Source organism: Vespa mandarinia, chromosome 8 (assembly GCF_050613455.1).
Source record: "Vespa mandarinia isolate Hongniang chromosome 8, ASM5061345v1, whole genome shotgun sequence".
NCBI classification, from domain to species: domain Eukaryota; kingdom Metazoa; phylum Arthropoda; class Insecta; order Hymenoptera; family Vespidae; genus Vespa; species Vespa mandarinia.
In genome coordinates this window covers 9,048,114-9,075,991 of record NC_140817.1, presented here as the reverse complement: position 1 = coordinate 9,075,991, position 27,878 = coordinate 9,048,114, and the positions used below count along the sequence as shown (strand labels likewise).

Genomic DNA, 27,878 nt, shown 5'->3' with positions numbered 1-27,878 from the left:
CTCTTTGACGTACGTACTTATATCGTATTTAAATTATATCGATCGATATAATACGTCATAGACCGACCTAGAATCGACTATTCGTGACATGGTTAGAGGTGCTTTAGGTTCGATTCGCGCTAAACTTATCGTTTGCGAGTAAATCTAACATTAATTATATATCTACGTATTGTATATATGTATATATAATATATGTTCGTATAATTGCTGATGTTATCATCATTCCTGTTATCTAAACATGCTAAAAATGAATATAAATATTTATTTGTTCAGAATTTTAAGTTAAATTTATTTTTTTTATTATAAAACTAAATAACCTTATCCTTATTTTATTTTGAGTTATACGCGGTACATCGTTCTTTCACTCACAGCTTCTGATAGAGCATAAGGGATGAGGAGAAAGATGCGAAAGCGCAGTATCGTGAAACCCTCCCTTCTTCCCCAAAAATAGGTCGATACTGCATGCGCGCTCATTCGCTGTTGAGGCGTGCGTTGCGATGGACCTCTTCTGATGATGCTGTGAAGAAATCTTTTATATGAAATGTGTGAATATGACGGAAATGAAATTATTGCGATTAAAAAGAACTTTCTCGAATGTTTTGTTCTTCTAAAAGAATTATCGATCTTTTGGTGTAGTGATGTAATCGTTTCATCGTTTGCTTACCGATGAAATTTGTGTTTTTGACAAGAGTAACGAAAAAAAATTATAACTCGAACGATTGTGAAATTTATTGATAAATTTATGTGAAAGAAAAAAATACACAATGGGAACAAAGTTTGCAGCGTGTGTGTATTCATTCATTTATAAATGTCTTCAAGTTATTTTTTTCGAATGATTATACTGAAAAATATATATTTCTTTATAGATACTTTAAAATTAACCAATTTAAATGAATATTATCAAAGGCTTCTTCACGGTAGTCAACCGCTTCCATCTGGTACTGACATGGCCAATACCGTAAAGCACTTGTCGCAAACTTTGTTATGTACGTAATCAACTATTTAATTTTACGATCATTGAAAACTTATTGATTTTTATATTTCGATTATTTCTAGCTGTATTGAAAGAAGCCAGAGAAGCACCATTGGAAATGATCAAGTCGCAAAAATTTGACTCCGAACGCATGGCTCTTTATCCTAATTTGGATTACAAACAATTGTATAATGCTTTGACTCAGCTGATGGATGTTATTCCTTTGATCCATATAGGTTTACAAGGTACGTTAATTTTCTTATATTATGAGAAATACAATCATTGTATACCAATATTTTCATTCTTATTATTTAGCCTTTGGACAAGCTTTATTACAATGTCTAGCTTGCCTTTTACCATTTCTTGAACATGATTTGATCGATAATATGCCATATTTAGCGGCAAGTTCTATCTCTGTTTTACCGATGGAACTTCATCAAGATATCGTTAATTATTTATGTTTTTATATTCTACCATTTACAATAAGTAAGTATTTTCAATCGATGATATTGTGAAATATATTAAAAACGGTTTCTTTTTCTATTTTATTTCTTTTTTTTTATTTTTCTTTACATATTTTAGCAAGAAAAACCGAAGATGGTAATGAAAATTCTTCCAGTCAATCCATTGCGGCAGTGATAATGATGATTTTTCAATACTCTAATAATCCAGGTGCTTTTTTATTATCATAATTGTTCAAGTCGTGAATGATGCAATTAAAAAAGAAAATATAATAAATTTGTCGTATGTTCCAGCACATCACTGTCAATTACTGGAATGTTTAATGACGTTGAAGCCAGGAGTAGTTAAGGATATATTGTGCGTGATCGCTTATGGCACCGCACCAGCAAGAGCATCCGCTGCGAAATTATTATTTTACTATTGGCCTTCGTTCAATCCAAATTTATTTGATCGTCGAGCGGTTTTAGTTAAATTCGCAAGTAAGTTTTATTAAGATTTTCCTATGACATCGATTGTATGTTGTAATTAATTGTTACATATCGTTACAGATGATCTTTCTCCTTTTGTATGTCAGAGAGATTCTTGTCCAAACGCAGGCAATGCCGAAGCAGGAAAGGTTTGTTATGACCATAGAATTTCGATTACTTTCGCTACCGAATCACCACCACCACTTTATCTTTGTATCGAATGTGCTAACGAGATTCATCGTGAACATCCAAATCAAATGTTTTACGATATCTTACATCCGATGCAACAGGTGTCAATGGTTTGTGAAAACAAGGTATATATATATATATTTTCCTTCTCTATAATTTATATATATACACACACATACACACACATTTATATATATATATATATATATATATATATATATATATATATATTTACATATATTAAGATAAACGATATTTGAAAAGAAATTTTTGAATGTTTAAGAATTGTAGAGCATCGGACAAGTCGGCAATCAGCGTTTGCTTTTCAACGGAATGTGCAAGTTATAATGGAAATCATCCAATTCGTTATTGTCAGCAATGTCACAATATTCGGCACAATAATCGTCGTGGTGGTGATCACATTTATCACATGGCTCTGCCACATATCTCACAACTCGACGCTCAAACCCGAACTTATTTGGTTCAAGCTATCGTCAGGTGAGCAAATGCACGAATTATGAAATATCTTAAACAATTATGTATCGCTTATCGTTTAGAAATGACGAATACAAGAAAAATAAAATGTTATTGAAAAAAGAAATGATCGTTTTGCACGAACGTCATAACGCGATAAGGACCATCGTGATTAAAGTCGCAAATGGCAATCACGAATTCTGCTAAAACAAAAAAAGCGATCGCATAACATTAATCATATCTTTATTTTGTTCTATTTTTTCTTCTTTTTTCATTTTTTTTTAATTATTTTTTAAATATCGTTTCAATCGAATCCCATTGATGAAGCACATTATATGTATTTATATACTTATTATTTACTTACATAAATCACAATAATATTCTAATGGGATGAATAATCAATATTATTCTATTGATGATTCATTCTAAAAAAAAACAAGAAAAAGAAATTATTAAATGAAGGATGTCACTTCATTATGTGATATTTTGTATCATACTTATTGTCCCAAAGTGTTTTAATATCGCGATTGATTGATACCTACATATTAATATTTATGGTGCACGCGTATGCAGATATGAACACATAAAAAGAATAAAGATTACTTCTTATCTTGTAAGATGCATTTGAAAAATTGTTAATTTTAATGGTAACTGAATTTTAATAAGTGATTTACAAATGAGCCATAAGAAATCATGGTAATGAAAAGACATAAGCATACTTTCGAATTATCCAATCGCATCGTTGAGGACAAATATGAAAATCGTTAAGGCACAAGGTCATTATACGTTAACGAGTTCTATGATTGAAATTCTCGATGCATACTAATGAACAACCGCAGGTTCATTGTTGCTTTACGTGTTTGTTCGTGCTGGTCCAACCTGCTTGGTAAGACATGATACTGAATTATTATCTTTAATGGACTATTACGATAACAAAATCAATGATTATTAGAAAGTTCCATCGAAATTTGTAATATCAAAATCCATCAAATGTGATCAAAGAAAGCTCTGTATGTTTGCCTTGGATATGTACGATGCGGATGAAGCGATGCCCGTGCAGAAAATTGTCTTCATTATAATCTGACAAAAGGAGATTAGAATAGCACACATAGAATTTGATTTAAGATATATATTATGACGAGCATAGTTCCATCCAGCAGCTTTTAAACACGACACCTTCTCTCTTTATTTCTCTCTCTCTCTCTTCTCCTTCTTTTTTTTGTTACACGTTTCTCCACAAGATAGGTAATTTAAAAGCGTTCGCCCACAGTAGAACATAGGAAACTGCACCTTAGAAGTTGCGCTATGCCTTACCGAAGATGCCGTCTTGTAAAACATCCTGGATATCGCACAACAGTACCTGGTATTCTTCGGCAATATAAACAATAAAATAAAGATAGTACTACTGTCAAAAGGAAAAGGAAACATATGAATCAAATAATCATTAAAGTACACTGGTATGCTGCATGATAGCTTGTGATATTTCTCTAAGTCTCGTTAGATTTATCTACGCACGATCGCCACTTCATGATCGATCACCAAATTTTTATTGATCCTTTTATTTTTATTTATTAAATATACTAACATAATATGAATGTTAATTCTCGTAGCTGGAATTTCAAAGATGACATTACTGAATGAAAAGTGTCCATTTCTCTTTACAAATCGCAGAAATCCACTATACTCCTCTGTTTAGAATCATTTTATTTACCTTTCCACATCTATTAATTAATTTATCGTGATCCAAAGGCACGGCTGTCAGTTTAAGTTGTGGTCGACATAAGTCAATATATATTTTTCATTAATATTTATCAATCGATATTAACATTTCTGTTGAAATATGCTTCGACGTGAATGATCGACATTATCTTACTGAAGATTTCGCGATATGTCCTTTCATAGCTACGAGAGTATATTCCAAGTGAATATCTATAGAAAATAAAATGCTTTTTATTATCAACAATGATCGATATTCGAGTTATGAAAGGACTCGCTTCAATATTGAACGTGGAAGCAAAGTTTCTTCGATGTTCGATCATATTTCACCTAACGTCATTCAGAGTTAAGAAAAAATCATTACTGATATTGTTATTGAGAATGTATAATATGTATGAAATAAAAATAATTGAAAAAGAATCAAAGAAAGTAAAAATTTTGAAGGACGTAGGTAAGTACACAGAGAATGTCGATCGATTTGATGGCAGGAAAGATTGAATAAAAAAGAAAGAAAAAAAGAAAATTGCGCGAGAAAGTAATCGACGACAACCGGACGTGACGGAGGATTGCGATCGATAGATCTTTGACAGAATTTCTCTTTTTTATTTGCAGCCTGCTCAAGGAAGCTGAACCGCTAAGTATGGATAGTAACCGCGACATCTCAGAAATAAGTACTAATAAGGGCAGCACAGGATTCCCAGGAAGCAGTGGCGGTGGTGGTGGCAGTAGCGGCATTAGCGGAGGTGGTTCTGGAGGTGGTAGCGGTGGCGGTCTTGGAAGTAGTAACTTCTCTGGAGCTGGTGGATCGGGTCAATGCGATCCTACAACACTCGAGGAGAGACAACTTTTAGGAAGATATGGCGTTTGGCTACTCGTGGGACTTTGTACCCCGAACCAGGATACTCCGATCGAAATACTCGGGCGTTTATTGTCAATGCTATTTCATTGGTTTCATGTCACTGCCTACTCTTTCGATGGTACTAAAAAAAGCCTTATGCACCTTATCTTTTCTGTTGGTAATTTAACACTTCGCATATACACTATTTGAAGTAGAACGTAGATGAACGTAGGTAGAAAATGGCCGCGATCGTAGGCACATTCGACGCACCGAAATCGCTCTCAAACATTAACATTAATACATAACTCTTATACGTCGCTATTTATCATCGTATTCACGGATTTTACTGATGACAATCTTTGATCAGCGTTCTTTATCCGTGCTTATGCTATTTATTTATGAAATTAATTGTCGTACGTATTCTCTTCGATGGTATTTCATTGAACGCACTTAATCAATGGATCCTTGTGGACTTTGGCTTTTACTACACGAATCTCTTACGTATATATATACGTACCATGTATCTATGTATCCCGTTCAAGTACGGTCGAAATATTCGATTTATATTCGATGTTTCCTCGATTGTTTGTGGCACGCTGTTATGACTCGTTGTTATATAAGTAGGCGTCGGATGCCGAAAATAAATATACCAAACCGTATAATTAACTTATCGATGCTCATTTATCTATGCAGAATATTTTTATTTCTTTCTTGTTTTTAAACCTATATCTTTTTAAATATTTCTCTCTCTTTCTCTCTCTCTCTCTCTCTCTCTCTCTCTCTCTCTCTCTCTCTTCTGCTTTTATTTATTTATTTTATGACATAACTCGATACTGTATCCTATGAAGAAACAATTGATCAAAAAATATTTATTATAATATCAACAAGTAAAATTTATTGGATATCTAAAGTATTAATAAAAAAACGTTAATATTCAAATATTAATCAATAGATGAAAATAAATCAAAACTTTTTCGAGATCGGCGCCTATATATCGCATCATGTTGGCGTTGAATAAGATATTGCCTTTGCATATGCATGTATGTATATACACACATAGAGATGAGTATTGATGTATTTAAAAAAATACAGATTTGTCGTACATATTTGTTCGCATATAAATTATCATACTGTTGTTGTATTACACGAATACAAAAAAAATGTTTTTGTTAGATAGATATGATAAATATTAAAAAAGCGAGTGCGTCTGCGTCGCGGCTATTAATACTTTGTTTTCGATGTATAGAATTTGAAAAGGAGGTAGTAATATTAATAATACCGCTTAATATGTTTTCGTGTGTACAAGCTTTCTTCGACTCACTGAATTCTATGCATGGAAACTAAACGTATAGAAAAGTAGTGAATCTTATTCACGTGTAAATACCAATATTCAAACTTTTCATTGATCGATCGATTCATAGCTGATCTCATTTATATAATCAAACAAGATCAAAGTGTTCGCTATATTACAATATTAAAAAAAAAAGAATATCAAATTATTCTTACATATTATTAATCGAATAATTAATAATACCTAACTATTTATTCTCATTGTTCATTTGTGGTTGCTAGCTTTACGTATCTTTGTCATTTGTATAACAATAACGAATGTAACATTTACTGAACATACACAATGTGCTTTCCAGTGTGTACATATATCCTGATTGTATGTTCCTATTTAATAAAATTGTATTTTACAATTTATAATAACATTTTTTATTGATTCATAGGCCAAGCTGAAAGTGCGCTTGAAAAACTAAAGACCGAGTATGTCTGTGGTTGGCTATCTAAAGTTATGAAAACCCATTACGATGTCTTCATTTCCTGCCTTTTACCACATCCAGCTGATTACGTTAGAGTCGGAGGTCATTGGTAAGAACCATTTCAAACATTTTTCTAAAGTGCCTGTAAGTATACGAAATCATAATCGATATTTTAATATAATGAAACTTAACTGAGATAAATTATTCATTATTTAACTAGGGAGACTTTGGCCTCGAGAACGTCACATTTGAAAGACGGTTTAAATCGGCTTTTTTGCTTAGTTCCTTACGAGGTAATCACGACCGACGTATGGGATTACGTAATGCCACATTGGATGGAAGCTATGGTTAACGACGTACCGGAACATGAACTTCACGAATTAAAGATGATTCTTTGGTATATATATTATCTATAATTACATTTGTCTTCATCGATACATAGCTATTATGAATTTTAACATCTTCCTATTACGTTTGAATTGCAGTAAAATTTTGGATCCGGACATGAGTCCATTAGGTTTTGATGCAAAAAAGATGTATAATTTCGTAGCGAAAAGATTTATCAATACCAGCCCAAAAGTGCAAGAACAAGCACTTAATTGGCTTCAGACTTTGACGATGTTAGAAATTATGATTCCGCTGTGTCAATTGTTCTCGATGTTCAGTGATGGAGTCGCGGTAATGGGTAAAATGAACACGATAGAATCCGAAGAAAAACCTAATAAAGCTATGAAAACTACTGAAGGTGATAATACGATATGTAAGTAGTAAATATAATTAGAAAGTTTGAATCTAACTCTTGTTCATGGAATTGAAATACTTCTTTTTGTAAGTTCAGTCGTAGAAAATGAATCAGGCAAATCAACGCCCCTTTCTGATGATGCTATTCCTACCCCAAGACATATGGAATTTAATACCAACGCAGAATTAAACTTATCTTGTTGCATTCTTATGCTCGATATTCTATTAAAGCAGGTAATCTAAAACGAAATACATAAAACGAGAGAACGTCTAAAAGTATCGATTGATTAATCAGATTTTTTTTTTGTTCTGTTAAAAGATGGAACTACAAGACGTTGATAAACACACTGGTATCAACTCCTCGGTCTGTAAAAGCGCGTGTCATCTTATGAAATCAATAGTAGCATCGAACTGGAACAATTGTCATATCTGTAATTCTAAAAACGAATGCAGTTATTGCGAATCAAGGGTAATATGGCACCAACTGTGTTTACAATTGGTCACTTACATGGCTCCAGAAAATCCGGCTTATCCACCAGACGTACGTTGATTATTATTGAAACGATTGAAGAGCTTGCTATCTGAGAGAAATTATGCTTTTAGACGGTAGTCGATGAAACAGTAGAAGATCACGGCCGTAAGGGTTCACCCGAATCTACTAGGAAAAGCGATTCGAAGCCAGATGTTGTCATTAATATGCCAGTTCCAGAATTACACTCCGTTGGCGGTGTCCTCGTTCATATGCCTCACGTACGTTCTTTTCTATATGTTATAATTATACGCCAAGAAACAAACAAAAAAGAGATGTACGCTCTACTGAATACACTGAATCATTGTGTACAACACCTATGTGTGCTAACAATGTAGCATGCTGCTCGTCTAAACTCTATGTTCTTTCTCTCTCTTTCTCTTCTTCAACTTCTACTACGAAATGGCTTGTATGACCATAAAACACGGTAGGCTAATCTATGTCGTGCAATAACGGGTATTTTGATCGTTTATATCAGTTCTTCGAACAGATCATGACAGCCACAGTAGAAACAGTTTCGGAGCAGTTGGATCTTGCGGCTATCATGCCAGCTGAAAAGGTCATGTCTGCCGTAGCACGAGCTGTTACCCTTTCGGATACTGATGTTGGTAAGTTTAATTTTTTTTGTTGTTGAGATTTTTTCCTTATTTAAACCAACTATTTAACACATAGGATTCTTTGATAAAAATAATTTTAGCTACGGCAACGGTTAGCGTAGCGAAACCACATCTCATAGGAGAAAACGATCAACCTTTGAACTGTAGTCCGGAAAATGAGCTCGACGATTTTTGGCAAACCTCTGTTGGAAAATTTCGATTTTCCATCGATGAATTACCCGAACAATTGCAATATATACACAAACTTCTTAAGGTTCTAATCAAATTATAAATATATACTTCACAAACATTACGAGTCAGTAATTATTATTATCATTAATGATTCTAGGAGATTCAGACTATCGACAAAGCCGACATTTTGTATTACATGTTGCAATGTTTAAATGTTATGTGTTTGTATGGGGATGCATTTAATACGGCGGTTAAGGATCATCAAGGCTTTTTCATTTGGTGTCAAGAAAATTTATTGATAAGAAAGTAAGTTTTTGTGATTTTAATTAACGCGTCGATCTGTAAAAAGGTTTTTAAGAAAGATTAATAAATATTTAAATATAAATATTTAGTTTGTGGGAACTCTTGAATGCTGAATATTCTCACATAGCTGAAGTAACTGTACCTTTGTTGTTGCATTGTGTGACACTACCATGTGGAACCGATACATTTTGTCGCTTGATCAAAGAAGAATTTCACAATTCCGATTGGCGTATTAGATTTTTAGCAGGTAAATAGGAAAGAACTACTTCATATTTTTATTATATCAAATTGAATAATAATATCACTTGTATTTAGTGGAAAGAATAACACTGATCGCTAGATTTATGGATTCGACGCCATTACGAAACGTTTTAAGTCTACAAGCTGCATTAGCAATTGCTTTTTGTTATTTAATCACCAGTATGGACGATAGCAATGTCTATGTTGCACAAAGAGCTACTCTTTATCTTGGTACAATCCATGATACTGCCGTACGTGTAAGTGATATCTTTTAATTTTTATTGATACTTTTGCAAATGTATTATACAAGATGAATATCCCATGCTTTCAGTCTTTAATTCTTTGTTTGGAAACTCAATTCGACTTAGTAATCGAAGATCGACCAATGGTGTTACAATCGCTATATCAACTTCACAATTGCTTAAGTGATCGCCGTATTTTAACTTGGGAATTTTTTCTCAATCGTTTTGACGCAGTATTTCTTGAAGCTCAAATCAATTTAGAGAAATCTGGAGACATAGTTTATCTACGTGGTCTGTACTTTATTTTATTCGAGGAACTTTTTTCAAAACAGAGTAGTGATATAATGATCGATATATTCTTCGTGTAGATCTCAGAAATACCGATTTAAATAGCGAGGTCTTCATAAAGAAATTACACAGAGCTCACGAAGCGCTTTCTCAATCCGATGGAAGTGGAACGAGTTCCGTAAAAACTCTGAGCGCGAATTTTGGAACAAAGTGGCCATATAAACGAACTATGTCAGCACCTGCATCGATGATCCCCAGACAGGATACTAAACAAGGTATTTATAACTTGACTGAAGATGATGTTTGACTACAATACAATATCTGTTAAGGTCAAGTTTAGTGAACAAATCATTTTAAATGATCTTTTCCTATTATACTTTAAATCAATTATTTTATTTATATGATAGAACAATTACTGCGATTACTACGATTATTAGATTATATTATAGTTAACGGAGGAGTAAACAATTGTAAAGTGAAAACCATATAAAGAATGAATAATTTTTTAGTGGACAGTCAATATCATTTCTACGTATTCAAACCTTTTAGACTTAGTATCCATGAGATTAGCTAATTAAAATAATCATGATGCACGTTGCATCATCATGAATTCCAATGTATTAGCATCATTATTCCCTGTTTCCCGCTTGCAGAAAAGGAAAAGGTCTATAGTCGACAATATTCCGCACCTATTTTGAAGCGCAAGAGCTCCAGATTCGGACTGGGTCAGTTGCTGGGGCCCACCCCACCTAATAACAGTATTTCAGGTAGTGTAGTTGCAATCGCATCGCTTTTAGATATGAACAATATATGTATGCATAAATGTTCCCCCTTTATGTACGCGATCAACGTATATCAGGACTTTAAAACATAATTTTTATATGCGGATCGTCTGGTAAGTCTAATAATGTTCCATTAAAATCGGAGTATAAGATAAGCAAATTCTTGTTTTTCTGATTAAACTCATTTTAATAACCCCTTTAGATAATTAACATTTTTCTTTTATCTCTTTCATTTAAATTTTAACTTACATCGTACTCTATGTAAAATATTTTTATCTGAAAAAAAATTAATCATAAGTATTTTAAGAATAATGCATCCATACGCACTTGGCACGATTCCCTTTTTTCATTTACCTATTTAGTGAATGATTGCAGTGGCTTATAGTTTTTTAACATGCGCATGTTCGTTCACTGTGCTTCCTAGATAATTTAACATAAGATATAGAAATTATATAGCGTTCAATAGATCGTATAAAATAGTCTAAATTTGTCTAAAATTGATTTTAATAAGTAAAAAATGATATCAAAAAGTGTAATACCTATCATTCACTCGGTAACATATACTAGCATGCGAAATAATAAAGCGATTTTCTTTCAAATAATCTGATTATTTACTTTTGTTTTAGTATTGTTAATAAAAAGAGATTTAATGTAATTTAATATTTGCAGATGGCCATGTACATTCATTGAATATGGTCGACGAAGGTGGTACTTTACCAAGTTATACGCATAAAATTGTTGATTTTGAAGAAGCTGATAAAGAAACCATTCACCTATTAGTTTTTCTTTTAATGCAGTTTCTTTCTAGGCAAGATCAAGTAAGTTAATATTGATACAATTTAAATGAATTTATATATTATAAAATTTAATTCGTAAACAATTTGAATAGGCATACCCGACAGATGAAAAACCATTATCGAAGACGCAGGGAATAGTTTTACGACATTTGTATCTTTTGTTGGGATATAATCAAACAGAACGAACATTTCACATTTCTCCACAACGATTAAGGTAACATCTTTATATTTCTTATTTCGATAAAATATCTTATTTATATAAAAAATTATTTATATAAAAAAGTATATATATAAAAAAAAATAATTTCTCATTTATAAATAGACTTTCTCCAGTATTCAATGTCTTCGTGGCTAATTTACCACAATTATTAGACCAGAATCATGTAATGGGTTGGGTAATGACACCACCAGTTTTGGCTATATTACAACATTGTCCTTGTCCACCACAAGGTGTTCCTCCGACGGATCATCAACAACCTACATATAGTCTTTGGTATTTAGAACCACATATTAGACGATCTTGGTTGATGTCTCTTCTTGTAATATTATATAAGGTAAAAATTGAAATACTCTGATCTAATGAATAATTTAATAAATTAAATAAAATTACAAATAAAAGCACAATACTATTTGGTATTTTTTAGTGTCAATACAGTCAACAACCGTGGTGTAATCAATTACAAGCTTTGATAAAAATAGTGTTGAATACACTCGATGCACAGCATCATCAATGTAAGAGAATACCAGCTACAGTGGTAATGGGTGGGCCCCCTTCTAGATCACGTGGTAAAAATATAAATACAAATTTATATTTACAATTGAATAGAGATTAATGTGATCAAAATTATTGTAGATGTTTCGCAACCATCTCTTGGAGTAGATCATGATTTGACGGCTAGTGCAATGGGTGAATTTGATAGTGAAAGTCCACCGATGCGTACACCATTGATATCGGTACATCAACGTAGTCCAGGTGCAATTCACAGTCAATCTCTCGCAATGGAAACTCATTGGGAAGAGAGTGGCCCACCTTGTCGCTATACGAACAAACATTCAAGGTCTATTTAATAAAACATTATATTGAGCATTTTAGGTGATACAATACTTTTAACAAAAAATAGAAAGCATTTTTTTCTCTTTTTTGGAATGTCACACATAGCTGTTATGTATGAATTTTGCACTTTCATGCATTATTCTGTACATGCACTTTTAGAAAACTTTTAGAAAACTTTACTAATTCTTGAAATAATTATGCTATATGATAATTTATATAACTACGTCTTTCGATTATATTTAACAATTAGAACAAATCCAAGCAGACCAAGGCAAATACATGCCTGTGAACAACAACGATCAATGTGATTCTCTTATGAACTTATCTTTATCGTTGCCTTCTAAATAGATTTATTATAACTACAATTTTATTACATTCGTCTCCAAAATTAAATTTTCAAAAATTTTCGTTTCGGCCATTTTTTAAACAACGTTATCCCGAAGAATAATGAATTCACACCTGCTGTTACACCTGCCTGTGCTTATGTCAGTAGCTGCTTGTTACAATTTTCGCTATTGTGAATGCCTGTACAAAGCTGTTCGATCAATGCGGATGATACGGAGTCCGAGCTGGCTGCAATACCAGAGAGTCCAAAATCTGACAGCACCTTGCATGGTAGTAGCGGAGGATCTCTTGGTGAACTGGAGGAAAGTACAGCCGTTGTCACTCGAAGTGCCTCTATACATGGTGCCAGAACATCTACAACCGGTGATATAATCGGAAAAATCGAAGTTAATCATTCGAATCGATTGAAATCCGGAATGCCAGCAGCAAGACCAACTTGGTTTTTAGGAAACGAGGATGATACGCCTCAAGTAAGTTAATTAGTGAGACTTATTGTATACAATGGTATTTTCGGAGGATTACGGACTAAATATTATCGTTACAACAGGCTAATAAATTTGGAACTCAGAAAAAATGGAGCGTTCACGAAGGTGTCAAAATGATGGTAACAAGTACTTTTCTAGGTGGACAACATGAGTCCTCTAAACAACCATCAATGTCAAAAGTAGCGATAACAGAAGATAAAGGTCAATTACACTTTAACGGAGATAATACATCTGCGAGGCCATTTGGATTGTCTAGTGCTTTTGCTGTAGCTACAAGTATATCTCATATTCAAAGGTATACAAAATGATCATTTAATTAATCATAAATTTCAGATTTTACGATGTTGAATATGAATAATTGATTTTTATTATCTCAGATACGAACCGCCAACAGAAAAAGCACTTTCTTCTGTACCAAAAATGACAGATTCACCAAACTCCAAACAATTAGGTCGACAAAAACACGTGGAACAGCCAACAACTATAGTATCGCCAGTTTCTCCATGTCAAGCTATTACAGTTACTAGCAGTGATCAATCTAGCTCACCTGCGATGAGTTCTATATCCTCTCAAATTACAAGTACAGAGAATGGACAACATGCTAGTTGGTTGGGAAGCCCACAATTTCCGATGACAACACCGACGATTGAGCGATTATTACCAATTGGTACAACAACTCGATTAACAGGTTATTAAATTTTAATATCCTTTATGAAAAAAATATCAAGAAAAACATGAAAGATAACTTTGATTTCTTACTTCAGCTTCAAGAGCTCCCCAGCGTGTATTGCGATGCGAGGATGCATATGGATCTCCGGAATCACCCCTTTCTAAAATGGATGTCTTGACAGTCAGTAAGTCTATTTACTATAATAAATAAAATAAAAATATTTATTATTTTTAATAATATTATACAATTTTGGTAAGGTTCATCATTTGAACAAGACAGTGAAACTTGTATGTCTAGTGATGTTACCAGTCCACGAAGTATTTCTCAACTTGAATTTCCCATGCCTGAAAGACTTTTACCTGTTGGTCCACAGAGAGACATATCCCGCATTGCCGAACGTGTTCGACAAGCACTTGGTGTACCTGATATCGATGGTATTTTAGATATCTTAATAAACCTATATAGTACTAATTTTACATGCTGTCTGCTTATATTATTTTTATGTAGATACTAATAGAAAAAATAACGATGTCAAGGACGAAGCAATTTCTTCCTTAAAGCAAGACAGCATTACATCAGAAAACATGGTATGTCTAAAACACAATGGTATAACAAACAATAATAATAATGATTGGTTTAATGATAATTATCAAGTAATAAGTATTATTAAATAGGTCTTTATTACAATATTATTGTAACAATAAATTATTTTTTTGTTTTTTAGTCTACCTCACTTATGCCAACATCAAATGAAATACATTCGAGTAGATCAGCAAGTCCAAGAAAATTAATCAAGCAAGTAGCTTTAGAATCACCTCCTCCAGCAGTCGAGGGAACAGATTTTAATTCACGAATATTCGAACACGAAAAAAAAACTAAATCAAAAGATCAAATACGCATACAAAGAGATAAGGGTCGGAAAGTAGGAACGACAGCTCCAGATGTAGCGTTTACAAGACATATGAATTCATGGTAACTATTAAATATTTATATAATACTTTTTAAAATATTGCAAAAAAAAAATTAATTATTTATATTTGCTATAGGTCTGGACCACAAATACAATCAAATTTAGATTATGTATCTCAACAAGCATATCATGCAAATTTTAATTTAAAACAAAGTTTATTTCGCATTGGTGATGACTGTGTATATGATAGGTATATTTATTAAGATACATAATAAAGTCGATCTGTAGTTTGTAAATTATAATATTTCATTCTGATTGTTTCTATCCTCCATTTAAAATATACAGATGCTCTGATTGTGGAACTATAAAAGAAGAATACTCTGATGAAGAACTTGGTCTTTGTATCATTATTTTAGGAACATTCATACATCGTGAACCATCTTTAGCAGCACCTCTTCTACCAGAAATTCTTAGCGTAGTAACAAAGTGAGTATATATTATTTACACAATTAAATATTTATGAGATATAAGCAAAGATAAATGAAAAACTTTTAGGGTGGCATTACATGCAATGTATCCGTGGCAAAGCGAAACTAACATGCATCTACCTGGTGGTGCGATTAGTGTGGCTCATCAATTTCTAAGATGTGTACTTCATCAACTAGCGCCTAATGGAATATTCATGCAAATGTTCCAAACACATCTTAATGGTACAACATATAAATCTATAATCTTTATATAATATCACAAATATTATATCCATTTACAGAATCTACACGTATGCAGTTCTTCAAAAGTGTTGCACAAGCTTTAGTCGATTTTAATGAATTGAATCCAATAGCACCTTTACAGTTATTGTTAGAGGTAATAAAAATATATTTATATTTTTAAAAAATTTGTTTTTAATAAAAAAATAACTTGCTATCTAATTATAAATAAAAATTCTAGACTCTAAATGCAAAAAAGTCTCTACCAGTGGAACGTTTACCAGTAATACTTCACAACATAGCTTGTTATTTGGATTGCTTACCATTGGAAGCAGGTTTAGGTCCTGGGGCAGCAACATGGAGTGGATTATTAGCACAATTCGATGGATTATTTCGTAGGCTTGTATTAATGCTCTCATCTATTGAGGACTCTTTACCATTATTACGAATTATGATTTCTGTATTAAAAGTTCCAGGCATACAACAATCAAAAGTAAGATTGTATCAAGCAGCCTATATTTGAGTCTGAAGAAAATTTTTTTATGTCTTATTTAATTTTAGGGATTGTTGGATCCATTTTCAAAAGTATTAAGCTATGCTATACAGAATTCTACATTGAAGTACAGTTATTTGATAGATTTGTGCTATCTTTGTCATAGAGGATTTACCCGCGATAGAGATAAACATTTCTTAGGCAGAACTATAGTGTTTGAATTAATTCAAGTTATAAAATTTAAAACAACGATACCAGATTCTAATTTATTACTATTACTTCACTTTGTACTTCAGGTAACGATATATTCATAATAGTATTTAATGTTTCATATTTCTGTAAATACGTGGAAACTTTTTTATACAGGACGTAGGAGGTGCTTTACCTAATACTGTTGCTATGGAACAGATTCAAAATGATGTTTCTTCAATTTATAACACTAATGCGTCGGATTCGTTAAGAAGTCAATTATTCGAAGTTCTTGACTTTTTAGCAGATTTTCATACCCTCAGTAAGATCAAGGTAATATAATTTTTATTTTATAGGTATAAAAATTTTTTTACGATCATTTAATGAATCTATCGTCTATTTTAGAGTTACAATAAAGGATTACAAGTTGGTTTAAATGAAGATACGTTAGGTGGAATGCTGAAATGCGGTTTAGCTCAATATGTTGCAATAGAAATTACCAAAGGAAATAATAGAGAAAACAGAGCTGTAGGACGATATTTATCATGGCTTTCTAGTGCACCATCTATGATACAGCAAGGGTGATTTTAATTAATTAATTTTTATAATTGCAAAGTTTTATAATATCAATTATTCCATAATAAAATTTGTTTAGGGCTCGTGAGTATGTGGATTGTATTGGACATATCAGATTATTATCATGGTTGTTATTAGGCTCTCTTACGCATTCAGCAATGTTCGCTGGTAATAGTAACACTCACAGTCATGGATCTCCAATTTCATTTGTACAACCAATACCACAGGAAATGTCTTGTCATGTAGCAGATCATATACAAGTAATTTTTTCAGCATTTCCTGAACAATCCAAAGCATCTGTGCTTCATATGTCATCTTTATTTCATGCATTTATTCTTTGTCAGGTATGTTATAAGATTGTAATATACGTTTCTAAAATCATTCGTAGTCTAAGTTACTAAAATATTATAGTTATGGACAATGTATCTGGAAGAGCTATCGAAAAATAATCCATCAAACAGTGAGAGTCAGAATGTTACTATGAATACCCTCTTAGAATTTTGGGGAAAAATTACACCACGTATTCTTCAACTGGTCTCTTGTTCAAAAAATGTAAGTGTTATTAATATTTGTCGAATCATTATTAAGGTAATATAATTGTCAATTATAATGTTTAGCTTGCAGAAATGGTAAATCTACATTTTCTGAGTCTTTTGGAAGCTCTTTTAGAATGTGGTTCCATTGTATTAAGTAAACTATTACCTCTTTGGAGTCCCATTTTATTTTCTCATCATACACAGGTAGTAGAATAATCTAACAAAAAATATATGATTATATAATATTTATAATATATGACATAAAATAATATACATATAATATATGTAAATATAATTTTTATATTTATATATATATAAACAAAAAATTATTAAAACATATATTTTAAATATATTTTAGTTACCAGGGCATTTACAAGTACGATTACAAAACTGTCATGATTTTCCACCAACTAGAATGTCTGAACATTTTGTTTCAATTAGACGAGAATCAAACGCGATACTTTTACGATGGTTACACCGACTACAGTTTAAGATGGGTCAAATAGAAATGCAATCTTCAACAGCAACACAATTTTACTCTATCTAAAAAATTGATATATAACAAATAAAATAAAATTAAATAATGATAATATATAACGGCCAAAGATAATAATGTTATCATTATGAAAATTATTATAATAATATATAAATTGTTATAAAAGTGTTTTATATGTATATTAATTATTACCTTTTTCGAATATGAAAGTACTTCATATTTTGTTAAATGTACGTAAGGTTTTTTTGTGTGATTTTAAAATCAATGTTTATTATCACATAATTATAATTATGTGTGTTATTATGTGATACTTATTTTTTCATTATCAATAATTAAAAATAAAAATTAGAATTAGAAATTGTTTTAACACATTACAAAATGATTTAAAATAATCACAACATTTCGTATTATAGATTACAAAGTTATATTTAGTAATTGTTAATAAATTTAATTATACTGTTTTCTAAATACAAGGTATCATCTAAATAACATTTCCAAATAGATAGAGAATTTAATTTAAAAAAAAAAATCTATTTCTTAATTTTAATTTGTTCTATAATAAATACGGAATAGTATAGAATATTATATGATGAAAATTCTCATTATTTAAAAGTATTAATAGATCTATAGTGTTTTACATAATTATTATACATAGAAATTTGACCATTTAGCACCGTTTAATTGTACTGTTACTATTGGCTATTAGCCTCAAGATCCATATCAGACCAAACAGCTTCAGTTTCACTTTCATCAGGTGCTTCATCAATATCGGTATCTGGTAAACCATCTCCAACATCATAAGTCGTATCTGCTTGTTCTTCTCCTACAGTCATATAATATGTTGAATCTAATTTACTTGAAGTGTTATCAAGTCTATGCATTCCTTCCAATGCTCTTCTATTACTTGGATCCAAACTGTCGTAATTAAACAATATTTAATCTTACTTTAATATGTCATGTCATGTTAAAATAAATAAAAACTTTATATTATATTATTTCCTAATTAGCTTATAGTACACTACTTTCTTTAATTTAAATTGTTAATTTTATTAAAATACTCACTTTAAAGCAATAGCATATTGATCTAAAGCTTTCTCTTCATTATGTACCCTTGCCCAGAGATCACCTAACATTTGATGCAGCTTACAAGTAGGTTGTATTTCAACTTGTCTTTCAAGTAATTCGATTGCAGCTTCTAAGTTCATTTCTTGTTCATATATTTCAGCTAACAAGTATACAGTTGGTAAATAAACTTCATCTTGCGATAATGCTTTTTCCAAAAGATTTTTAGCTTTTCCAACTGATACAGGATCTTTCATTAGTACAGAAGCATATAGCTATAAACATAATCTTTGTATTATAAATCAGCTTTTGTCTTTATATAAGCTTTTCATTATTATATTTTAAGAAACTAAAAATCTATAACAGAATTTTTAGGTACAACATAAAATGCATATTTTAATACTTACTGTCAATACTCTAGGAGTATGACCAAGCTGTTTACAAGAACCACTTGCAATATTTAAGGCTTCTCTTAATCTATGCATACCGACTAGACAATCAATCAAGCCTTTGTGTGGTTCATAACGATATGGTTTTAATTGTACAGCATGTCTAAAGAAAAATAATGCATCTTGATATTTTTTTTGTTCGATAAGAATATTTCCTCTTAAGATTGTTGCTTCAATATCATTTGGATTTAAATTTAATGCTTGCGCTGTTAATGTGTTAGCTCTATTATATTTTTTTGATGCATATAAAGAATAAGCCATGGCTACATATATTTCACCTATATTTTCACTATTTGTAGTTATCACAGAAATCAGCCTTTCTAACTCTTTTATGTGATGTGTTTTATATAAAACAGCAGCATAAATGTCAACACTGCAAAATACAAAAATGTAAAATATATAATGGTTTAGTGATATTATTTACTTTATATAAAGACATTCTCTTTATCTTACCCTGTCATTACATCTGGTTCAATAAGCCTAGCTCTTCGTAAACATAATAGAGCATTTTTATCGTCACCTGCATAATAATAACATTCACCCATAGTTGTTAATAAATTAAAATTGTCTCTTAGTAAATTAATAGTATCTAAAGATCTCAGAGTCACAACAGCATGAGTATATTCTCTATTATGAATTTGAGCATGTGCTTTAATCCAAGTATTTAACCAATCTAAATTAGATAAATTTGCTGCACATCCAACTATAAGAGAATTAACTTCTATTCCTTTTATTCCCAAAGATAATAGTCCTTCAGCAGCTTCCAAGGCTAAAGGACATTCTCTTAATACTTCTTTATACGTGGTAATAGCAGATCGTTCCATTCCTTGTTCATGAAACATTTTTGCTAATGCCATATTAATCTGCAAAACAAAAGAAAAATTATAATTGATCAACAAAACTAATATAAATTAATAATTTATAAACACTCGTAAATAATATAATTATACCTTGGCAGTTCTTTGTTTACCAGGAATACTTTGAAGAACTTGAAGCGCTTCCTGTGAATTTTTTAACTTAATTAAACATAAGTGAATTTGAAATTTTATGTCTATATCCGATGGTAAATCTTTTTGACCATCTTGTAATGGTTTGTTAGCACATTTAGACTTCAAAAGGCACTTCCGAAATTGTAATGCTTTTTTGTATAATGCTTCTGCTTTTCTATATTTTCCTAAATAAAAGTGAGCATCTGCATAATACACGTAAACATGAAACTTCCCGTGCACTGGCAAAAGTTCAGTATTATGTTCACTAAGGGATAAAACTAAATTTGCCTAGAAAAGAAAATCATAAAATGACGAGTATCTGTTTTATGTTAAATATATTATATACAAATTCATGTATTAGTTTTCTTCATTTTTACCATATAATATTTTAATAATTATAATAAAAGAAAAATAGTTAATATAAATAAGAAAAAATAATTTATATTAAATTAAAGGTAAAAAGCAATTATATTAAAGAAATAAACAAATTTATACAGAACTTTAAATGAATATAAGATATATTCTTACATAAATAACAAATTATGATTCCAACTTACAAGAGAAATAACATTGGAATATAACGACTGATTGTATAAAAGTTTGATTTGTTCGTACAATCCTGACATCGTATCCTTTTCTTCATAAATCTTGTGTACACAATTATTTTTAAAATATTACCTCAAGTGTTTAATTAATTATCAATTTAATTCAATTTAATTTTAATCATAACGATTGCATATTTATTTCGATAAAGAAGAGAAATTATTAGTATCTATTGAAGATACATTTAGACATATTCCTTCGAAATAAACACATGTTAGTATGTACTTATTCTAAAATATTGACAAGCATACTCAAAGACGCTCAGAGGATAAAATTGGATAAAATCGTATTAAATGTTAGTAACTGTAAAAGTGATAATATATATAGATTTAATGAACGTAGCATGAGTATAATAAATCCATATAGATTTCGATATCTTATATTACTGAATAAACTCTCCTAGATTTTTCCCCATAACGAAGAGTTCAAAATTGAAGAGACTGAAAACTTGACAAAAGTAGTATATAACTACTGTATATGACTCCAATGCCCTATCCAATCATGTATCAATAACATAACACCCCTTCTTTTCTCGTTTCTTTTTCAAATATATTACTATTTATGTAGAATTATTTATTAGAATAAAAGTAAAAGGCAAAACCAAAATCAATAAACCTTATTAACAGATTAACGATTTGTCGTTTATAGATTATAGTGATTTTTGAGTTTCAAATAGGTTATCAAAAAGAAGCGGCGATTCAAATAGTTGTAACACTTCAAAATCTACTAAAAATATGATATTCAAATATATATATATTTATATATATTAATTTTAAAGGAAAATTTATAATGCGTAATAAATGAATATTTAACAGATGCATTAATACATTCATTAAGATATTCACAGTTTTTAAATTTAGGCCAATTTTAAATGAAAGGATTATTAATTGTATTAAATAATTTTATATTTAACAAATTACTATGTTAATATTAAAAAATAATTAAATACACAGATAATATAATTTTCTCCAAAAACTTATATGTATTTTTGAAATGTGAATTCTAGCTTTAGATTTTTTCGCCATTATCTTATGATAAAAATTCGACATCGTAATCTATAAAACGTAATACGCATGCGCATGGAAAATCAGCAGTATCCAAAGTTATATAGAAAAGAGGTGAGCAATAGTGAGGTGCAAGTAAGAATCGAGTGGAGTCGACTATTCGCGAGCAGTTGTATTGGTTGTACTTGTGCTTACATTAGTTCGATGTGGGCTGGGAGTAGTACGTAGTGTATCTGTATCTTTTCATAGGTTACCATTTATGGTAATCTAAATTGCAAGAAAGTATCTTTTTATTTTGTGATGTTTTAGAACTAGATTGAAAACAACATCTATTAAGTAAGCACTGAACAGTAAATTTTATTTTTTTTTATATAAATGATAGTTTGACAACTTGTTATAGTTCTTTAAACGATTTTATTTTAAACTATAACTATTATAAACCGACGATATCTCGATATAAGAATAAAAAGTGAATAACACAATTGTTAAGAAACAGACACGTCTTATATTTACACAGGAAATTATAACTATAAGTAGAAAGATTATAAATCAATGTTATCGAATTCGACGTATAGGAATATACGGAATATCTCCCTTCTTCCTTTTATTTCTCTTTTATGCTGGTAAAAGTAATTTTTCTTTTGTTTTTTACAGTGCAGATTTATTATTCTTAATATTTGTTATTCTTATATTCTATCTCATGGTTAATGATTAGAAGAATGCTTATTTAATTTAAATAATTTATTCTATATAAAAATCCATTTTTCTTTATTTATATTTATGAAAATTCAATTTTCTATTATTTATAAGAGAAATGATTTCTTTTTTTATGACATCTTATTATATTTAAAAAAATTTTAATTATCTAATATATATATATATTATAAATTATCATATATCTCATAAAATATTTTATCATATTTTGACCAAACCAATTACAGAGAACTTATACTGAGTCATACAGGAGACACTGACTCAATGGGTTAATAATAGAACTTATGCTTCTCAGAAGTAACAAGTCAGTTTATTTAAATTAAAATTGGTCATGGCTAAGTTTAAACATTTTGTAATGAAAAGTGTGTCAAACTTGATTGTTTTTATTATTTTTACTTGTCTTTTTATTTTGTATTTTATTTTTTCCTTTATATGACATAAAGTATATCATATAAATATATTAATGTATATTAATGTTATTAATGTTATGTATATTAATATTAATAATTTTTGTAAAAGTTCTTAACTCTTAGAAGTTTTATCAATAATTTTATTGTTCTTTTTAAATAATTTATATCACTTATAGGAATGTTTGGAAATTTAAGATGGATCATAGCAATAGTAATAGCGATATTGACTTTAATAGTCACAGCAAATTATACACCTTCAGAAAGACTGACAGGAATGAATCCTTGTATCAGTAAACAAACATGTCATGAATGTATACAGACTCCACATTGTGCTTGGTGCGCAGCTCCTGTAAGTAATATAAATATAGATATTTAAATCAATATTAAAAATTAGATTGTAATGCAATATACTTTTTCAGAGATTTTCTGAAAAGAGATGTTTCCTTCCTAACATAAATACTAAAATACTTGTAACATGTCCAGAGAAATATACATGGAATCCGGACAATGTTTTTAGTATGGTGAGACATCGTAATTTAACTAAAGGAGGTTATTCAGTCGGTAGTAATGCTGGCATAGAAAGTCATGGTTCTTTCGAACACACTTCTTCCACAAATTATTCTAGCACAAGTTCTACACATTTTCATCAGGAAAGTTCGAGTAGTGGTAGTAGTAGTAGTAAAAGACAAGATGCTGTGCAAATGTGGCCCCAAGAAGTGAATTTAAAACTTAGAATAAGTAAGATATAATTACTATTTTTTATTCTATTGTATTATTGAATATACAGTGTATCTACAGTTAAGTAATAATAATTTTAGATGAGGCCTATAGGATGTCATTTGCATATTCTCAAGCTGAAGATTATCCAGTTGATCTATATTATCTTATGGATTTAAGTAAATCGATGGAAGATGATAAGAAAAAGTTATCTGACTTAGGTCAGTTACTCGTAGAAAGTATGAGTAAAATTACAAGCAATTTCCGTTTGGGTTTTGGTAGTTTCGTTGATAAAGTAGTAATGCCCTATGTAAACACAATGCCAAAATTGTGAGTTTCCTTTAGATATAAGTAGAATGTTACATAAGCTATGGTGATAGTTAAAGATAAGCATTATATGAATTTGCTTTTTCTTTGAATTTTAGCCTTGTAGAACCATGTGATGGATGTGCAGCACCATATGGATACAAAAACATCATGAGACTTTCACAAGATACAAGACATTTTGCTGTAAGAAAAAAGATTTAGTTAGAATTTTCAACCTCAAGTTAAAGCTTGTAATACATAATTGATTATGTTTTTCACTTGCAGGGTTTAGTTAGAAATGCCTCTGTTTCGGGTAATTTAGATGCTCCTGAAGGAGGATTTGATGCAATTATGCAAGCTATTGTTTGTAGAAATCAAATTGGTTGGCGAGAAAAAGCTCGTAGACTGTTGGTATTTTCAACAGATGCTGGGTTTCATTATGCTGGTGATGGCAAATTAGGTGGCATTGTGAAACCAAATGATGGAATGTGCCATCTAGATTATAATGGTCTTTACACTCATTCTTCACTTCAAGATTATCCAAGCATATCGCAAATTAATTTAAAAGTTAAACAAAATGCTATTAACATTATATGGGCAGTTACTGAAGAACAAATCAATGTATATAAAAAGTTAACGAAACACGTAGAGGGATCATTTGCAGGAAAACTATCAGATGATTCGAGTAATGTTGTGGAATTGATTCGGGAACAATATAATGCTATTTCTAGTTCAGTAGAAATGAAAGATACTGCTAGTAGTGCTGTGAAAGTAAAATATTTTTCAAGTTGTTTAGGCTCAGGACCAGCTATCGAAACTTCAAAATGTGATGGATTGAAAGTTGGTACAAAAGTAGAATTTATTGCTGAAATTGAAGTCACTAGTTGCCCCACTAACCGGTCTGAATGGAAACAGAAATTTGATATTTATCCAGTAAGTACTACACAAAATTCTATAATAAGTAAATTGTGGTAGTTTAATGTACATATATATAATATGTATAAGTACAACATTATAAATGTTGATAGGTTGGTATCAATGAAACATTAACAATTAATTTAGAAATGTTATGTGATTGTGAATGTGAACGAGATGGTCCTATGTATGAACCAAAATCTCCTGAATGTAATGGTGTTGGTACATTGAATTGCGGAGTCTGTGATTGTTATGATGGATTCTTTGGAAAACGTTGTGAATGTAGTCCACATCAAGAAATGAGTGGATTTGATAAGCATTTTCAATCTTGTAGACCAGATAATACGTCTCTAGTAGATTGTTCAGGAAGAGGTACTTGTGCGTGTGGTCAATGTGAATGTGAAGAAAGAGAGAATCCTGAAGAAGTAAGTAAAGAAAGATACAATAACCAACATTATAGGAGCAAATATATCTTAAGAAACTATTTAAATATGTAATACAAATTTTCTATTTTTTTTATCTATAGATAATATCAGGTCGTTTTTGTGAGTGTGACAATTTCTCGTGCGATCGTGATCAAGGATTTCTTTGTTCAAATCATGGAACTTGTGAATGTGGACAGTGTGTTTGTAATGCTGGTTGGTCTGGACCATCTTGTAGTTGTAGATCTTCAAATGATTCCTGCATAGCACCAGGAACTAATAATGGTATACTTTGTTCAGGACATGTAAGTAAAATGAATTATTTTATTCCAACAAAACTTAATCATCTCTGAATTTAATATTCTTATCTTATTATATTATCTCTACTTATTAAGGGTGATTGTATTTGTGGTGAATGTATTTGTCATGAAGAAGGTAACACAAGATACTCTGGTAAATATTGTAACAAATGCCCAACATGTCCAAGTAGATGTGAGGAACTTAAAAGTTGTGTACAATGTCAAATGTATGGAACTGGAAATTATAGCAATCCAGAAGAATGTGCTAAAAATTGCAGAGAATTTGTACCCGAAGCTGTAGAAAATGTTATAGGTGATGTTGATAATGATGAAGTTATGTGTTATGGAACAGATGAAGATGACTGCAAGTATAATTTCGTTTATTATTATAATGAAACGAATTGTTTGAAAGTACGTGCACAGGCAGAGAGAGAATGTCCACCTCGAGTGAATATGCTTGGAATAGTATTAGGAGTTATAGCTGCAATAGTTCTAATAGGTTTAGCTTTATTGTTATTATGGAAATTATTAACAACAATACATGATAGAAGAGAATTTGCAAGATTTGAAAAAGAAAGAATGCTGGCCAAATGGGATACAGTAAGTACTTGTAATTAAATAATACAAATTAATACAAATTAAGAAATTATATATACATTGTTTATATACAATAATTATATATATAATTTATATACAATAATATATTTATATAATGAAACTGATATAATTTATTCCGTTCTGTTGTTTACAGGGTGAAAATCCTATTTATAAACAAGCAACATCTACTTTCAAAAATCCGACATATGCTGGAAAATAAAATTGTTTAGATTCCATGACATGGCGATGAATTACAAGTGTTCATAATATTATTTTGTTAGCATTTATATATAGAAGAATATTATTATGCAATATTCGAACCTGCCTTAACATTATATTAGTTTATTTCATAATAAGTTAAAACATATAATTAATTTAATATTCAATTACATTAAAATAGTCATTAATTTTACATATAATATTGCCATAATACATACGTTATGAGTGTGTACAAATTTTATATATGACTTTGTGCGTGAAAGAGAGTGCGTGTAACTATATGCTATTGCATACATAAATGACTTAAAGTTTGTATAAAATAGAAAATCTATATATATATATATATGTGTGTTTGTGTATATATATATATGTATATACATATATATATGTATATGTATATACATATATATATATGTATATATATATGTGTATATATATATATACACGCGTAGATTGATAATTATATATATGCAAATATTGAAACTCAAGTCGCTTTATAATATTAATTTTAATAATGACTTATACATCAAAGTGCCTTTTATGGTACGTTTTGAAAATTAGTAAAATTGATCTTTTATGATAATAAGGATACTTATAAAAGAAACTGATGCTATTATGTATAATTTGTATATTTAACAATTTAGAATCTCTTTATCAACATGGAAGAACATCTAGATTTACTTCTGATGTCCAGTGTCTTGACAGAGAATTAAACAATGCCTTGTACTGATTATATACTTGATGTTTTGTATGTATATGTTAAGTTTTATCATGGAAACAATACAGATATCTTTGTATTGAGAAATTAATGTAAAACTATATGAAATAATAAAAGACTATAACAAACAGAAATATTCTTATAAACATAAAATATGTACTAATATAGTTCTAAAAAGAGTAACTGCATCACTTGAAGAAATTGTAAGAATAATCGTTAACAAGGGAAGAATTTGTACATTCAAAAAGTCATAAAACTTTGTGGATATATAGAAAATTTCCTCCAAAGTAAAATGCTATTTGTTGTTTTTTAACTTTACTCTATAAGGAGATAAAAAACGTTCTTAATAAATAATACCATAAAAAGACTTGAAGTATTAAAAGAAATTATATTTTTATTCT

General features: G+C 30.3%; 3 protein-coding genes across 5 annotated transcripts; 2 read left to right on the top strand and 1 right to left on the bottom strand.

Moving 5' to 3' along the window:
* The first annotated feature begins 495 nt into the window (after nucleotides 1-495).
* On the top strand, nucleotides 496-18,337 carry unc79 (UNC-79 domain-containing protein). Its single transcript, XM_085658647.1, has 47 exons — nucleotides 496-786; nucleotides 867-986; nucleotides 1,057-1,218; nucleotides 1,289-1,459; nucleotides 1,556-1,645; nucleotides 1,729-1,914; nucleotides 1,984-2,216; nucleotides 2,375-2,589; nucleotides 4,894-5,297; nucleotides 6,850-6,991; nucleotides 7,103-7,279; nucleotides 7,368-7,642; nucleotides 7,721-7,857; nucleotides 7,943-8,164; nucleotides 8,227-8,373; nucleotides 8,631-8,760; nucleotides 8,850-9,022; nucleotides 9,098-9,246; nucleotides 9,333-9,490; nucleotides 9,559-9,740; nucleotides 9,815-10,016; nucleotides 10,094-10,288; nucleotides 10,667-10,780; nucleotides 11,465-11,613; nucleotides 11,685-11,806; nucleotides 11,915-12,146; nucleotides 12,237-12,378; nucleotides 12,446-12,650; nucleotides 13,182-13,461; nucleotides 13,539-13,771; nucleotides 13,854-14,164; nucleotides 14,241-14,330; nucleotides 14,404-14,580; nucleotides 14,654-14,733; nucleotides 14,871-15,118; nucleotides 15,193-15,306; nucleotides 15,402-15,542; nucleotides 15,612-15,766; nucleotides 15,826-15,920; nucleotides 16,005-16,256; nucleotides 16,325-16,552; nucleotides 16,623-16,778; nucleotides 16,851-17,026; nucleotides 17,101-17,365; nucleotides 17,433-17,573; nucleotides 17,639-17,761; nucleotides 17,916-18,337. Exons 1-47 carry the CDS (start codon nucleotides 765-767, stop codon nucleotides 18,102-18,104), a joined length of 8,310 nt encoding a protein of 2,769 aa, XP_085514773.1. The 5' UTR covers nucleotides 496-764; the 3' UTR covers nucleotides 18,105-18,337.
* Nucleotides 18,338-18,595: 258 nt separating this feature from the next.
* Nucleotides 18,596-21,736, bottom strand: APC7 (anaphase-promoting complex subunit 7). Its single transcript, XM_035879328.2, has 6 exons — nucleotides 21,111-21,736; nucleotides 20,515-20,841; nucleotides 20,018-20,427; nucleotides 19,523-19,937; nucleotides 19,116-19,390; nucleotides 18,596-18,968 (listed from the first exon to the last, which is right to left on the bottom strand). The coding sequence occupies exons 1-6, from the start codon at nucleotides 21,177-21,179 to the stop codon at nucleotides 18,746-18,748; spliced, it is 1,719 nt and encodes a 572-aa protein (XP_035735221.1). The 5' UTR covers nucleotides 21,180-21,736; the 3' UTR covers nucleotides 18,596-18,745.
* Nucleotides 21,737-22,278: 542 nt separating this feature from the next.
* On the top strand, nucleotides 22,279-27,095 carry mys (position-specific antigen beta subunit myospheroid). Of its 3 annotated transcripts, none has more exons than XM_035881861.2 (10): nucleotides 22,279-22,496; nucleotides 23,461-23,633; nucleotides 23,704-24,022; nucleotides 24,103-24,331; nucleotides 24,427-24,511; nucleotides 24,593-25,240; nucleotides 25,336-25,647; nucleotides 25,749-25,949; nucleotides 26,040-26,543; nucleotides 26,695-27,095. In XM_035881861.2, exons 2-10 carry the CDS (start codon nucleotides 23,463-23,465, stop codon nucleotides 26,758-26,760), a joined length of 2,535 nt encoding a protein of 844 aa, XP_035737754.1. In that variant the 5' UTR covers nucleotides 22,279-22,496; nucleotides 23,461-23,462; the 3' UTR covers nucleotides 26,761-27,095. The 3 variants fall into 3 exon arrangements, with proteins under 3 accessions (XP_035737754.1, XP_035737759.1, XP_035737745.1); XM_035881866.2 differs by lacking the exon at nucleotides 22,279-22,496 and adding an exon at nucleotides 22,555-22,783; XM_035881852.2 differs by lacking the exon at nucleotides 22,279-22,496 and adding an exon at nucleotides 23,090-23,236.
* Nucleotides 27,096-27,878: the final 783 nt, after the last annotated feature.

Excerpts from the sequence above, each read along its gene's own strand:
- APC7 (XM_035879328.2), bottom strand. The coding sequence starts at position 21,179 with ATGTCAGGATTGTACGAACAAATCAAACTTTTATACAATCAGTCGTTA. Across the intron at positions 20,842-21,110 it reads ATTCCAATGTTATTTCTCTT|GCAAATTTAGTTTTATCCCT; the intron begins GTAAGTTGGAAT and ends TTTCTTTTCTAG. Across the intron at positions 19,391-19,522 it reads ATACTCCTAGAGTATTGACA|CTATATGCTTCTGTACTAAT; the intron begins GTAAGTATTAAA and ends TTATGTTTATAG.
- unc79 (XM_085658647.1), top strand. The coding sequence starts at position 765 with ATGGGAACAAAGTTTGCAGCGT. Across the intron at positions 1,915-1,983 it reads GGTTTTAGTTAAATTCGCAA|ATGATCTTTCTCCTTTTGTA; the intron begins GTAAGTTTTATT and ends ATATCGTTACAG. Across the intron at positions 9,741-9,814 it reads TCCATGATACTGCCGTACGT|TCTTTAATTCTTTGTTTGGA; the intron begins GTAAGTGATATC and ends CCATGCTTTCAG.
- mys (XM_035881852.2), top strand. The coding sequence starts at position 23,206 with ATGGCTAAGTTTAAACATTTTGTAATGAAAA. Across the intron at positions 24,332-24,426 it reads GTAAACACAATGCCAAAATT|CCTTGTAGAACCATGTGATG; the intron begins GTGAGTTTCCTT and ends TTTGAATTTTAG. Across the intron at positions 24,512-24,592 it reads AAGATACAAGACATTTTGCT|GGTTTAGTTAGAAATGCCTC; the intron begins GTAAGAAAAAAG and ends TTTCACTTGCAG.